At 48.4% G+C, this 13,709-nt stretch overlaps 2 protein-coding genes across 2 annotated transcripts; both read right to left on the bottom strand.

Annotated features, from left to right (window-relative positions):
* Positions 1–11,545: 11,545 nt before the first annotated feature.
* Positions 11,546–13,308, bottom strand: TMEM239 (transmembrane protein 239). The gene is made up of 2 exons (XM_019799215.2): positions 12,605–13,308; positions 11,546–12,304 (listed from the first exon to the last, which is right to left on the bottom strand). The coding sequence occupies exon 2, from the start codon at positions 12,291–12,293 to the stop codon at positions 11,835–11,837; it is 459 nt and encodes a 152-aa protein (XP_019654774.1). The 5' UTR covers positions 12,294–12,304; positions 12,605–13,308; the 3' UTR covers positions 11,546–11,834.
* C13H20orf141 (chromosome 13 C20orf141 homolog) lies at positions 13,038–13,709 on the bottom strand. Its single transcript, XM_002918779.3, is given in 3 exon segments — positions 13,038–13,267; positions 13,362–13,467; positions 13,470–13,709. Coding segments are annotated over 3 exon segments (483 nt in total). The 5' UTR covers positions 13,624–13,709; the 3' UTR covers positions 13,038–13,044.

The following is a 13,709-nucleotide window of genomic DNA, read 5'->3' as shown; positions in this document are numbered from 1 at the left end:
TCTGCACAACTCTTGGCACATGGTGGACACTCATTAAATGGTTGGAACTAAACAAGCTTCCAAACTCAAGTGGAAGACTGATTAGAAATCCATTGTTTAATAGACATAATGTGCAATGGGAGGCAAACTGAACACAGACCAACCTCTTTTGTTCGGGGGGGTGGGAGTAGAGGGGGCTGAGGGAAAATTCCAAGATGGCGGGGTAGTTAAGAAGGAGTACAGGGTTTCAGCTTTGACAAGTGGTGTTGACGCTGGGTTTGTGACCCTACTAAGCTTCAGGGGTGGAGTGTGGGCCAGATGGTGGCATGGGTGGGGGGGTTGGAGCATGGCAGTAGGCTGATAGGAGGTGTGGCAGAAAAATAGGGTAACATGGAGACCCACTAAATCATCTTGAAATAGAATTGGAGGGAAGAGAGGGATACAGATTTCTTGTATTGAGTTTCTATACTTGTTACTAAAATTTTACATTGGCGAAGGATATCATATCTCACACAAAAGGAGGTAAAATAGATCAGAAAAGTGTGGACCATTGCTAGCAATCAACCAATTGCAAATGAAGGGAAGCTGTTCAATTAACCCGCTGGTGCTGGGGAAGCTGGTACAATGTGAGTTAGTAAAACCCTTTAGAGAGCAACCTTGACAGGGTAGTTGAGAATCAAAAGACAGACAAACTTGGTTTTCTTTGGTATAGACAAAAAGTGGAAGGGAACATACAGAAAAAAAATTTTTGTTGTTAGGGAGTTAAGATTTTGTTATTGCAAAAAATTGTTTCTTTTTGTTATCAAAAACTCATCCTTGGAGCAGCCCTCTTCAGCTGCCTCAGTATGCCCAACCCCTTGTTCACTCTTTTCTGCCTTCTTCAAAACCCTTTTCTGTATGGACAGTTTTGCACCTCTGACCCTGGAGCTGCTCACTGTCACTGGAGAACACTGTCCACCTGGACTGATTGACAGGAGAAGAAAGTAATATGAGTTACCTGGTCTCACCCGGCCCTTTCCATTGCTTGCCATCGTGTTCTCTGAAAACTCCTTGTCCCCTCCCCTACCAATCCTTCCTTAGTCTTTCCACTGTCTTCAAACCCCATCCCAATTCTGGAACTCTCGCTCTGTAAGCAGCCTTGAGACTGTTCAGTGTGCTCCATATTCCCACCGTTCCACCTCTGCATTTCTCATCCCCACCCTTTCACTGTGTAGCTCCCATTGCCCACGGGGGGTTTCATAGCCTTTCCTTCAGCTTCCCAACATAGACTTGAAATCTATCAGGAGCAGAATGCAGATAAATTATTTTCTTTTCACTTGGTCATATAAGCATATTATAGTACAAGACACTTGGCTTCTGTCTTATAGATTTTATTTGTTTAGGACTGGGAAACAAGAAACTTTAAAAACAGCCACATACATGTCATTACATATATACATACATGTTTCCTGGCCTTTGTTTTGAGATATAAAAATGATGAGAATTTTACATTTCCCCAGTATGTAGGCACACTATTTGCTAGTTAAGCATGACAGAACTCAAACCTCAAAAACAATCTGTATTTGACCATCGAGAAATAATTTTTTTTAAAAGATTTTATTATTTATTCGACAGAGATAGAGACAGCCAGCGAGAGAGGGAACACAAGCAGGGGGAGTGGGAGAGGAAGAAGCAGGCTCATAGCAGAGGAGCCTGACGTGGGGCTCGATCCCACAATGCCGGGATCACGCCCTGAGCCGAAGGCAGACGCTTAACCGCCGTGCCACCCAGGCGCCCCGAGAAATAATTTAATAAGACAGTCTTACCTAGGGGCGCCTGGGTGGCTCAGTTCGTTGGGCGTCTGCCTTCGGCTTGAGTCATGATCCCAGAGTCCTGGGATCGAGCCCCGTGTTGGGCTCCCTGCTTGTTGGGGAGTCTGCTTACTTCTTTCCCTCCCCCAGGCCCCACTCATTCTCTCTCTTGCTCGCTCTCAAATAAATAAAATCTTAAAAAAAAAAAAAAGACAATCTTACAGAGACTCCCTCTCCTTCATGGAATCTTTTTTTTTTTTAAGATTTTATTTATTTGACAAAGAGAGACAGCCAGCGAGAGGGAAGACAAGCAGGGGGAGTGGGAGAGGAAGAAGCAGGCTCCTAGTGGAGGAGCCCGATGTGGGGCTCGATCCCAGAACGCTGGGATCACACCCTGAGCCAAAGGCAGACGCTTAACCACTGGGTTTATCCGTTCACCCAGGTGCCCCTCCTTCATGGAATCTTGACGTGTGTTTTTTCATGGAATCTTGTTTTTTTTGAAGATCTTATATTTTTAGAGAGGGAGAGCAGGGGGAGGGGCAGAGGGAGAGAGAGAATCTCAGACTCCGTGCTGAGCACAGAGCACAATATGGGACTGGATCCCGTGACCCTGAGATCATGACCCAAGTCAAAATCAAGAGTCAGATGCTCAATGGACTGAGTCACCCAAGAGCCCCTGGAATCTTGGTTCCAGTATCCTTTCCTTTGCCATACCAAGATTTTCCTGAAAGTAGTAAAAGATTCATGAACACTTATTTTCCAAAGAAAATAAGTCTTTTGAGAAAACAATCAGTGGAATTTTTTTTCAAAACATTTTAACCAAATTGGAAGTTTCCCTACAAAAGCAGATAACTTGCCTTCTGTTACATTGTCCATTTCCTTGCATAGATTGTGGTGAGTTCATTTCAGCGTTTACCTCTACCATGTACATTGATGAAAGATGAACTCTGACCAAAGAAAGTAGACCTATGCTTTAAAAAAAAAAAAAACTGCTTTATTGAGATGTAACTCAAACTGCATCTATTTCAAATGTACAATTTCATAAATGTTAACACGTACACATTCATGAAACCATCACAGTCAAGATAATGTATCTTTCTTCCTCCTTGTAAACCCTTCCTTCATTCTTTCCCCACAACCTCCTCACATCTCCCTACCTCTAACACCGAGGAACCATTGATACTGATCTGCTTTCTGTTACTATGGATCAGTTTGCATTTCTCAGAATTTTACATGGAACCATTCAATAGGTACTCTTTTTTTAACCTGGCTTCTTTCACTCAGCCTAATTAGTGGGGTAGACAGAACATCATGGAAATTCATGTTGTTATGTGTATCAGTAGCTTGCTCTTTTTTACAGCTGAGTAGTAGCCAATTGTGTGTCTATACCAATGTTTATCCATTCACCTGTTGATGGACATTTGACTTATTTTTAGTTTTTGCCTACTGCAAATAAAGTTGCTAAATATTTATGCACAAATCTTTGTACAGACATATGTTTTCATTTCTCATACTTAGAATGAAATGGCTGGATCGTACGGTGGATGGATATTTAACTTTTAAAGAAACTGATGAACATTCATCCACGGTGGTTGTCCCATTTTATATTCAGGCTAGCAGCGTGTGAGGGATACAGTTCCCCCACATCCTCATCAACACTTGGTATTAGTTTTTCTAATATTCACTGTTACAATAGGTGGGTAGTGTGGTTTTACTTTGCATTTCCATAACGACTGATGAAGTCGAATATCTTTTCCTGTGCTTATTGGTGATCTATTTCTCTTCTTTGGTAGAGTTTCTTTTCAAATTGTTCCTCCTCTCCCCCCATCCCTTTTCTTTAAAAAAAACTCATTATTGGGCTTTGAGAACTTTTTATCCTGGGTCCAAGTCCTTTATGAAATGTATGGTTTGCTAGTACTGTTTGCCTTCCATGGCTTGTCTTTTTCTTAGCAGTTTTTGAAAAACAGACAATGTAAATTTTAATCGGGCAGTTTATTTTTCTTTAATGGATTATACTTTTGGTGGCATTATCTAAGAATTCTTTGCCTAACCGAAGGTCACCACCATTTTCCTGTGTTTGCTTCTACAAGGTCTATGGTTTGGGGTTTTACATTTAGGTCTGTGATATATTTTGAATTAATTTTTGTATATAGTTCAAGGTGATTGAAATTTTTTTGCATATGAATATCCAATGATTCCAACACTATTTGTTGAAGACTATCATTTCCTCACTAAATTCTCTTTGCACCTTTGTTAAAAATCTGTTGTACATACGTGTATAGAACTATTTCTCGACTCCGTATTCTGTTCCATTGATCTATTTGTCTATCTTTATACCAATACAAGACTCTCTTGATTGTTATAACTTTATGATAAGTCTGGAAATCAGGTAGTGTTTGTCCTCTAACTTCGTTCTTCTTTATCAAAAAGTGATTTTGGCTATTCTAGATCCTTTACATTTCTGTATGAGTTTTTTTAAGGTTATTTATTTACTTTAGAGAGAGACAGAGCAAGCGTGCTGGGGGAAGAGGCAGAGAGAGTCTTAAGCAGACTCCACCCTGAGTGTGGAGCCCAACCCGGGGCTAAATCCCACGACCCTGAGATCACAACCTGAGCCAAACCAAGAGTTGGACGCTTAACAGACTGTGCCACCCAGGAGCCCCTCCAGTATAAATTTTAAAATCAGCTTATTTCTACAGAAATGCTGGGATTTTTATTGTGATTGTATTGAATATATAGATTAAATTGGGAAAAAACTGACATCTTAGCATTATTGGGTCATCCATTTCATCAACAAGATATACCTCTCCATTATTTAGGTCTTCTTTAATATCTCTCAGCAACATTTTATCAGTGTATAGGTCTTTCACATCTTTTGCCAGATTTGCCTCTAAGTGCTATTTTTTTTAATTTTAAATGATTCTGCTTTTTAAATTTCTTTTTTAAAAATATTTTATTTGTCAGAGAGTGAGAGAGAGAGTACAAGCAGGGGGAGTGGCAGGTAGAGGGAGAAGCAGGCTCCCCACTGAGCAAGGAGCCCGATGTAGGACTCAATCCCAGGACCCTGGGATCGCAACCTGAGTTGAAGGCAGATGCCTAACCAACTGAGCTACCCAGGCATCCTGCTTTTTAAGTTTCTATTTCTGATCATTCATTGCTAGTACAGAGAAAAACAATTGATTTTTTTTGTATGGGTCTTGTATCATAATGGTGATGATGTACATATTAGTTACTTTGCTAAATTCCCTTATCAGTTCCAGGAGCTTTTTTATAGATTCCGTTGGATTCTCTATGTAGACAGTCCTATTGTCTGCAAATAAAGATAGCTTCACTTCTTGCTTTCCAACCTGTATGCTTTCTATTTATATTTCTTTTCTTTTAAGATTTTATTTATTTATTTGACAGAGAGAGAAACAGCCAGCGAGAGAGGGAACACAAGCAGGGGGAGTGTAAGAGGGAGAAGCAGGCTCCCAGCAGAGGAGCCCAATGCAGGGCTCGATCCCGGGACTCCAGGATCACGCCCTGAGCCGAAGGCAGACGCTCAACGACTGCGCCACCCAGGCGCCCCTCTATTTATATTTCTTGCCTTATGGGCTGGCTAGGGCATCTACTACAGTGTTCAATAGAAATGGTAAGAACAGACATACTTTTTTCCTAATCTTAAGGGGAAAGTATCCAGTTTTTTCACCAAGTGTGAGATTAGCTATTTTCCTTTTTTTTTCTTTTTTAAGATTTTATTTTTAAGTAATCTCTATACCCAAAGTGGGGCTCAAACTCACAACGCTAAGATCAAGAGTTGCATGCTCCATTGACCAACCCAGCCAGGTGCCCCAGTTTTCATAGATGCCTTCTATACAGTTGAGGAAGTTTCCTTCTATTCCTAGGTGGTTGAGAGTTTTCTATTTTTAATCAGGAATGGATGTTGGATTTGTGAAATGCCTTTTCTGCATCTATTGAAATGATCACATAGTTTTTAAAATTTGATAATATGGTGAATTACATTAATTGTTATGTGTGTGTGTTTTAATGTTAAACCACCCTTGCATTCTTGGCTTTAAAAAGGAAAGCAGTTCAGGGCACTTGGTTGGCTCAGTCATTTGAGCATCTGACTCTTGGCTTCAGCTCAGGTCATGATCTCAGGGTGGTGGGATGAGCCCTGTGTCGGGCTCCGTGCTCAGCAGGGAGTCTGCTTGAGTTTCTCTCCCTCTCCTTTTGCCTCTCCCCCCTCTCTAAAATATATTAATTAATCTTTGAAAAAAATAAAAAGGAAAGAGCTTGTGCAGTTTGAAAGTGATAGAGTAAAGTTGTTATTTCCTCCTCCTCTCAGAAATCACCCAAGCAAAAATGAAAATGAGAAACAGAAATGTAAATACCATATCTGATGACCAGGAGAGAGCAGAAACCCCAAACAATGAATTTGGTGGTTAGGCTGAAAAAGAGCAGTGGAATCACTGCTTGGTACAAATCACTTTGAAAATTATTAGGCAGCATTTGCTAAAGTTAAACGTTTACATACTCTATGATCCAACAATTTCACTTCAAAAGAAGTGAGTGCATCTGTCTACAAAAGGACATGTCCAAGGATATTCATATGAGTTTTATTCATAGTAGCCAAAACTTAGAAACAAGCCAAATGTCCTTCAACAAGAGAGTAGATAAATAAATTGTTGTTTCCCTTACAGTGGGATAGAAGAGAGCAAACTACTGAGAGATGCAACAACAGGGATGAATCTCATGTAACCTTGGAAGAATCCAGACACTAGAGTACATTTTGTATGACTTTGTTCTATATGGTTTCAAGAATAGACTAATCTGTTGTGATAGTTGTGATAGAAGTCATAATACAGGTTACCTTTGGGGGGGAGGTATTGATTGGGAAAGGACATAATGGAACTTTCTGGGATGATGGAAAAGTTCTATTATCTTGATCTGGGTGGTAGTTATGTGGACACACATAGAAGTATGTAAAAATTCATCGAGCTGTACCCTCAAGCTTTGTGCATTTTACTTGCACGTGAAATGTGTGTGTGAATTGTACATCAGTTAAAAAGGAACCAGGATGGGGTTTTTTAGGAAGAGTTTAATATTAAGACACCTAAAAATGTAATTCACCATATAAACAGAATAGAGGAAAATTACCAAGTTGTCCTTGTAGTAGATGCAGAAAAAACAAAACAGAACAATTTTATCATTCAATATCCATTCACAATCAAAACTATTAGCAAATCAGGAATGGAAAGGAGTTTCCTTAACTGGATAAAGGTTACCAAAATTCTACAGTAATCACATAATTCTTAATGGTAGCACCTTAGAAGAAGTTCTTTTTAAATCAAGATCAAGTAAAGGTGCCTATGAATAGCAATTGCATATGCCATTGTCTGGGAACCCCAGCTTGCACAGTTAGATGATGAATGCAGAGGGAGAGGCCTGATAACATACTGATAACATCTGGCTTTTAGATGGATGTGGTATCCTTCAGTTTAGAGGACTTTATGACTTTCACGTATGTTACAAGTATTTTGCAAGTATGCAGTATCACATATCAATTTGAAATATTGCAGGTTTTTTGTTAGACATTTAAAGAGACAGGCCAGAAAATATGGTAGAAGCAACAAGATCTTAAATCAAGTTCTTTTATTTTTAAAATGGAAAACATTCGAAAGGTAAGGAGGCAGTATAAAGGGAGCAAGACCCAGATTACGGATGTTTGCTCAGCAGGAAAAAAAAAAAAAAACTTGTTTAAATTTGTTGCATCCAAACCCTGACAAAAACTCACAAAGGACAGTTCTTTCCCCTAGGAGGAATGGGATCATAGACTAGGGGTGAGCCGAGAGTCCCGTGACACAGTGAAACCGGCTAGATTGGACCCTTCTCCAGGATTCTCGTCAACTCGGCCCTTGACGCCTCTGGGTGTCTGGCTGGCGGACCCAGGCTGGAGATTTGGGGAAGGGGGTGAGGAGTCAAAGAAGCCCCTACAGTGACGGCAGTGGGCCGAAGATGCTCCTCTCTGGCGCCAGGATCCACCCTCGCCCTCAGTGCTAGTGTACCGGCTTGTGAGAGACCTCTCCCTTCCCTTCCTCCCCGACCAAACCCGACTCTTCATTGCCATGGCGGGAGATCTCCGCTAGGGGGCGCGCCTTGCATCGTCGGTCCCCGGCTCCGCCAGTTGCGATTCCTCTGGGTGCCGACTTTCCGGGGATGGCTAGCAGCTTTCTTTTGTGGGCGCCCACAGCCCTCCGATCCCCGGGTTGTCTTAGCATTTCCTTTTCAGCCTCAGGCCCTTGACCGCCCCGCTTTGCCCTCACGGTCAACGCGCCCGGTTCGACACCCTCCAGCCGTCGCCCTGGCCCCTCTCCCGCGCACCTGAACGAATTCCGCAGTGCCCCACACCTGGCTCCCGCTCCCAGAGTGACCTCCCCGAGCCCCGCAGGCCACCTCCCCCTCCCTGCAGAAGCGGGTCTCCACCCTTCCCCTCTGTGGCCTCTCGGTGAGGACAGCCGCTCCCCACACCCCAGAGCCGGGACACACTTTCCCCGGCACACGCGAGTCTGAGGGAGCGCGCCCCTCTCGGCTTCCCGCAGCTGGCGCTTAGAGGATCCTCCGGCGCCGCACACCTCCTCCTTCCAGGGACCCCTCAACCTTCTCCAGGGTGGCCGCTGACAACTGTCTCAAGTGGTGGCCCCGCCCCCTGAGCCCCCTCGACGCCGCCCTCTCGGACCCTCGGTCCCGACCGCTCCTACTCCGTGCTTTCTGTACGTGGGGCGAAGAGTCTCACCCGACTCTCCTGCTCCTAGGCGCCTCCCAGCATTTGTGGATGCCCTGTGGCTCCCTCTCCGCTCTCTCAGATGCCACGGTCCTCGCGGCTGACACCTCCTCTGCCCCGTCCCTCCTGCCGCGCCTGATCTTTCTGTCCAGGCCACGCGGGTGACTGGTCGCCCACCCACCCCATCAGAACAGGCTGCGGGCTGCGGTGCGGGAGGCCGGGCAAAGACACCCACCCAACCCTCCAGGTCACTCAGGCCAACCGCGCGGGGCGGCTCTCCTTTCTCCGCCCAAACGCGAAAGGCTTAGCGTTCCTTGCTGCTAGCCTTTTCATTTGCCCCAGGCTTGCATTGTTAAGCCTTTTAACTCTAAGCTGGTGACTTTATCTACATTTAAAGGAATTTCAGGAATTATGTTCATGATACCAACATCCCTCACTTCCCTTTTATCTGTCTGTATACTCTCCTCCCCAGTACCTGCCCCTAGCGTTGGTCTTTCCATTCTGTTTATCTTTTCTTTTCGTGTTCTTGGAAAAAACAAAAAAAGTTTTGCTAGAATACATTTAAAATTGTGTAAAAGGAATTGTGTTGTTTCTCATTCAAGTTTCTTTCCTCTCAGTGCTAGGATTTTGAGATCAATAGTATAGCTTCCTCTCCTAACTGCTGTGTCCAGCCACCTCATTTCACCCTTCCCATCTCCTGCCGCCACCAAGAGCACAACCTTCCCTCTCAAACACATCCCCTTATGCAGTGCTTCTCAAACGTTTGTGGGCATGCATTCCACCTGGGATTTTGTTAAAATGCAGGCTCCGATTCCACAGGCCTGGGGTGGGGCCTGAGACACTGCATTTCTAGCCAGCTTCCAGGTGATGCCTATACTTCTGGCCCTGCTGGGACCACTCCGAGGAGCCAGGCCCTTACTGGCCTCTATGAGACTTCATGTTGGATTGCTGGGTCACAGGGTATGGGTTGACCTAATCTGATAAATATTGGCCATCAGCCCTGCAGTCCAGCTGTACCACCTTATCCTCTACCAGCAGACACAGGAGGGTGGAGGGTGTATATTCATGTGGGGAAGGGAAGGCAGCCTTCTCCTTGCTTCTGCCCATACCCTTCCTGCCCCTGTCCCCGCAGTGTGTCTGGTCTGGGCCAAAACCTCCTCTCTCCCTCGTCAGAATGGCCCCGGGGCTCTGAAGTGATATCCCTGGCCAGCAATGGCCAGCCAAGCCAGTGAGAGATCCAAGACTGACATCCTGGCTCCGTCCCTGACAGGGGCTCTTAAGAACGGGCATTGAGAAGCCCCAGCGTCTTCCCTGCGGTTGTATTTCCTCCGTCGAGTTTGCTTGAGCAGCCCGCTAAGGTGAACCAGGATTCAAACACACTGGCTTTGCCACTGGCAAACGGCGATCCTGAGCCTGATTCCTCATCTCTAAAATGGGGTAGCATAGCTACAGCTTGTGGCGTGAGGAGTCAGTCCAGGAATTTTGCCCACAGGCCACGAGCCCCTCAGGGGCCCTAAAACAGGTGTTTTTGCCTTGGTTTTACCCTTGAGGAAAATGAAGTTCAAGAAGGTTTAGCAATTTCCAGCAAGGCCATGGAGCTAGAAAGTAACAGTGCTGGGATTCAAACCCATCCTCAGCCAACAGCCCAGGGCCCATGCTAACCATGAGGCTTTACCACCCCCATGTCCTGCCTTGTCCTTACCACCAGGCCACATTTGAGGGAGAACCACAAGGACACGGGAAGGAAAGACAGTGCCTGAGGTTTGGGGCACTGACGCTGAAGGCCTCTGACCAGTGGCCCACGTGGTTATGAAACTCCACAGCAAATGGGTTTTAGCAAAAATAAACTTAGGTTCTAGGGGCCAGTACTCATGGCCTGTATGTTTAGGCGGCAAGAGAGAGGAACTTTGGTTCTAAGGTTTTAGGAGCAGAAGTTTTAGGGTTAGCTATCTAGTGGGGTCACAACTGGAAGACAGGGAGGGTCAGGAACCGGTGGGAGTCCGGTGGGCAGGTCTGAGCTGTGGGTAGAACTGTCTACCATGGGCCTTACTTGGTAATAACAGATCACTGTCGTGTTTAGAGAGTTAGCTACTGTGTGAAGGGCCAGGATGCTGGGCATGAAGGGATTCCACCTTCCAGACCTTTCTGGAGCTGTGAGCAGCAGTCGGGACAGCTTTGGAAACCCACGGGCTCTGCTTTCTCCACTCACACAGCTGTCCAGGCGTGTCCTGTTGCCAGGCCCCAGCCCCAAGCATTTCACAATCAGGAGACTTCAACATGTGCACGTTTCAAGATTTCATGTCACACGACCTTTTACATTTCGTCCACACCCATCCACCCCTGTTTACCATCAGAGGGCCAAAACTGTATGCATGACAGAGCATTTCTCTGACAGCCTAAGGGAGCTTCCCGCTCTTTCAACCAACCACCTTCAGGGTCAAAAGACCCTTTGAGCCTACAGATTATTCTCAGACTTCAATATAATATCTTACAGTTTTCTGGTCTTTACCTCACACATAAGTAGTATTGCCTTTGACTCACAACAACCCCATGACAGGGGTTCAAAAGAATTAATTGGCCATGGCCACACATTGTATAAGTGGGGAAATGGGACTTCTTGTTCATTTTTCCATCACAGACTTTAGGAATCTTAAAGTAGGTCTCCTCTGGGATCCTCACCACCCTAGCTGGCCCCCTTCCCAGACTTGGGGATGCTCACTGAGGCAGAAGGTAGGGAGTCTAGGGAGTGGGGGATGCCTGGGCAGAAAGGAGTGGGAGGTGAGTTGGTCGAGGTCTCATGGGCCTTCTGGCCAGCCCTCTCTCAGCTAGGTTTCTGTCAGTGGGCCCTTTCTAGAGCCTGGGGAAAGTGGGGGTTAGTGGAGGGAATGGCCAGTCCAGAGCTACCGAGCTAGAAGTTCTCAATGAGTCCGAAGCTGAGACAGCTGAGCAGCTGCGAGAAAAAGCGGCTGCCAGTTGCTAAGGGAGCCCTAGTGGTGTCACCACACCCTGGTGGGAACTCTCGGTGGCTTGGCCAAGCGCTGCCCCTGGCTCACCCTTCTGCCCTGCCCCTTCTTCTCAAAGCCCCCGATGCTCCGCACCAAATACCTGTAGCATCGGCTTGAGGGAGTGGCCAGAGGTCAGGCCAGTCTACCTGGGCAGCTCTGGCCACATCACCCCTGGCCCGAGCAATGCTAGGGACGGGGGTTCTGGGGCCTGCTGAAGCCACTGCCCTCCCCCTCCCCGGGTCCTCAGGCCCTAGGCCAGGGCTCAACAGACACAGGCAGCGGGATGGGGTTGCCCTTCTATTGGTCCAAGTCCTGGGTGTAGTCTGGGTGCGACATGGAAATGAGGAGGCCCACGAGGCTCAGCAGTGTAGAGAAAAGCAGCAGGAAAGAGGCGGTGAAGAGCAGGGCGGGGAGGGCACTGAGCACCAGCAGCAGGACAGCGGGCAGCAGGTGGCGCCACGCTGCGGCCACGACAGGCCACAGGGAGCTCAGCAGGTAGGAGCCGGTGGTGAAGAGCGCGTGGCACAGCATCAGCGCCAGCAGCAGGTAGAAGAACCCCTCCAGTCCCCACACCACACGCTGGAGGGGCTGCCGCCAGCCCGACGTGGCCCACCACTGGGCCCAGCTCCGAGGCACATGGCACATGCACCAGCGCACCCAGTCTTGCCGCGTGATCCAGGCTGACCAGGGCATGGCCCGTTGCGGCCCCTCGCCGGCCCCGATGGCATCTGTGTCCACTTGCGGCTGCTGCGTCATGCCTGGTGCACCTGGGGAGAGGGCCGGGCCAGCTGCAGGAGCAGCCCTGGAGACGCCTGGGACCTTCGGGCAGGTGGAGGTGCAGGGGTCAGGAGGGTACCAGCGCGGGGGGGGGGGGCTGTGAGCTGGGGCCTGGGTCTTACCTCTGGGCAGAGCCACCTAAGTCATGTTGCTTCCTGCAGCTCCCAGGATGGCCTAGCAGCCAGAGCGCAGCCCCCTCCGTCCCTTACCCCCCCCCCGCCCTCCCCCGAGGATCCCCATTGTGACGCGGGTGGGGGTGGGGTCCAGCCTCTGCTGGATGTGAGGCTCACCTGAATCCCTCTCCACGGACCCTCCAGGCTGGCAGGGGTGTCTGGTGAGTCCACAGATGCAGATTCTTGGGCTTTCTTGTGGGAAGCCCTTTCTGGATCCCTGTTCCTCCCCTGCTAACTGATCTCCAGTCCCATTCTGCTCTCCTGTAAGTCCTTCTGGACACTCATTCTCTAGAACCACAGAGGAGGCCAGAATGGCCACCCCCAACTCACAAGCTCAGAGGTGACTGCCACATCCTGCCCTGGGCTCCCTGTCCCTTAGCTCGCCTTCTATTGTTGTCTTAGGCTCAGACCCAGGTATCTGCTGCCCATATTGGGGGGCCAAATGTCCCCTGCAGTTCAGGCTGGAGATAAAGGGGAACCATACTGCCTGCTCAACCCAGGACGGAGGAAAAGGCGATCTGGGGAAGCAGCACGGCCGGTGTATTTCTGGAGGGCACTCAGGCCCAAGGATGGAGGCAAAAAGCCAGGCCAAGCAGGGCCAAGGGCACGCCGCGGGCTCCCAGGAGCAGCCCCAGGCCCAGGGCCTCCTGGGGGCTGACGCCTCCCGTGACTGCCACCGTAGGCAGGAGTACAGCCCCCTCCTGTCCCGGACCCTCACCGGCCCCCTGACTCTGGCCTCCCGTGAGAAGTGTGTGCTGTGGCTGGCGGGGGCCTGCGGGCCTGTGGAGAGAGAGGGTGGCAGCTGGGCTTCGGGCAGTTGACCGCTTGCTCACCTGCCTGCACTTGCCTGCCTGCCAGCTGGCTGCACACTTACCAGTGGAGCAGGTCGAAGGCCAGGAAGCTGACCAGTAGCAACAGCAGCAGTGAGGCTGGGCCGGCCGTGGAAAAGACTGTGCGGATTGTCAGCCCCAGTGCCCCCTGAGGACACTGTCCCAGAGCTGGGTGACGCTAGGGCTCCAGGGGGACATACATGGACCCACTGGACTATGGGACTCCTCCCCAGCACCCAGGCCTCTGGGAGGGACTGGGATAGGATAAGCAAGGGCTTTGGGCCTGGGTAAGCAGAGCTGGGTCATGGAGGGAGGTGGAGGTGACAGGAAGGACTAGTGTTGGGAGGGAGTGGGAGTGGGTGGGTGTGTGGGAGGGGGCGAGGCCCTGGCAG

The sequence above is a fragment of the Ailuropoda melanoleuca genome, chromosome 13 (assembly GCF_002007445.2).
Source record: "Ailuropoda melanoleuca isolate Jingjing chromosome 13, ASM200744v2, whole genome shotgun sequence".
In the NCBI taxonomy this organism is placed as follows: domain Eukaryota; kingdom Metazoa; phylum Chordata; class Mammalia; order Carnivora; family Ursidae; genus Ailuropoda; species Ailuropoda melanoleuca.
Note: the sequence above shows the minus strand (reverse complement) of the source record. Positions and strands in the feature narration are given on the sequence as shown.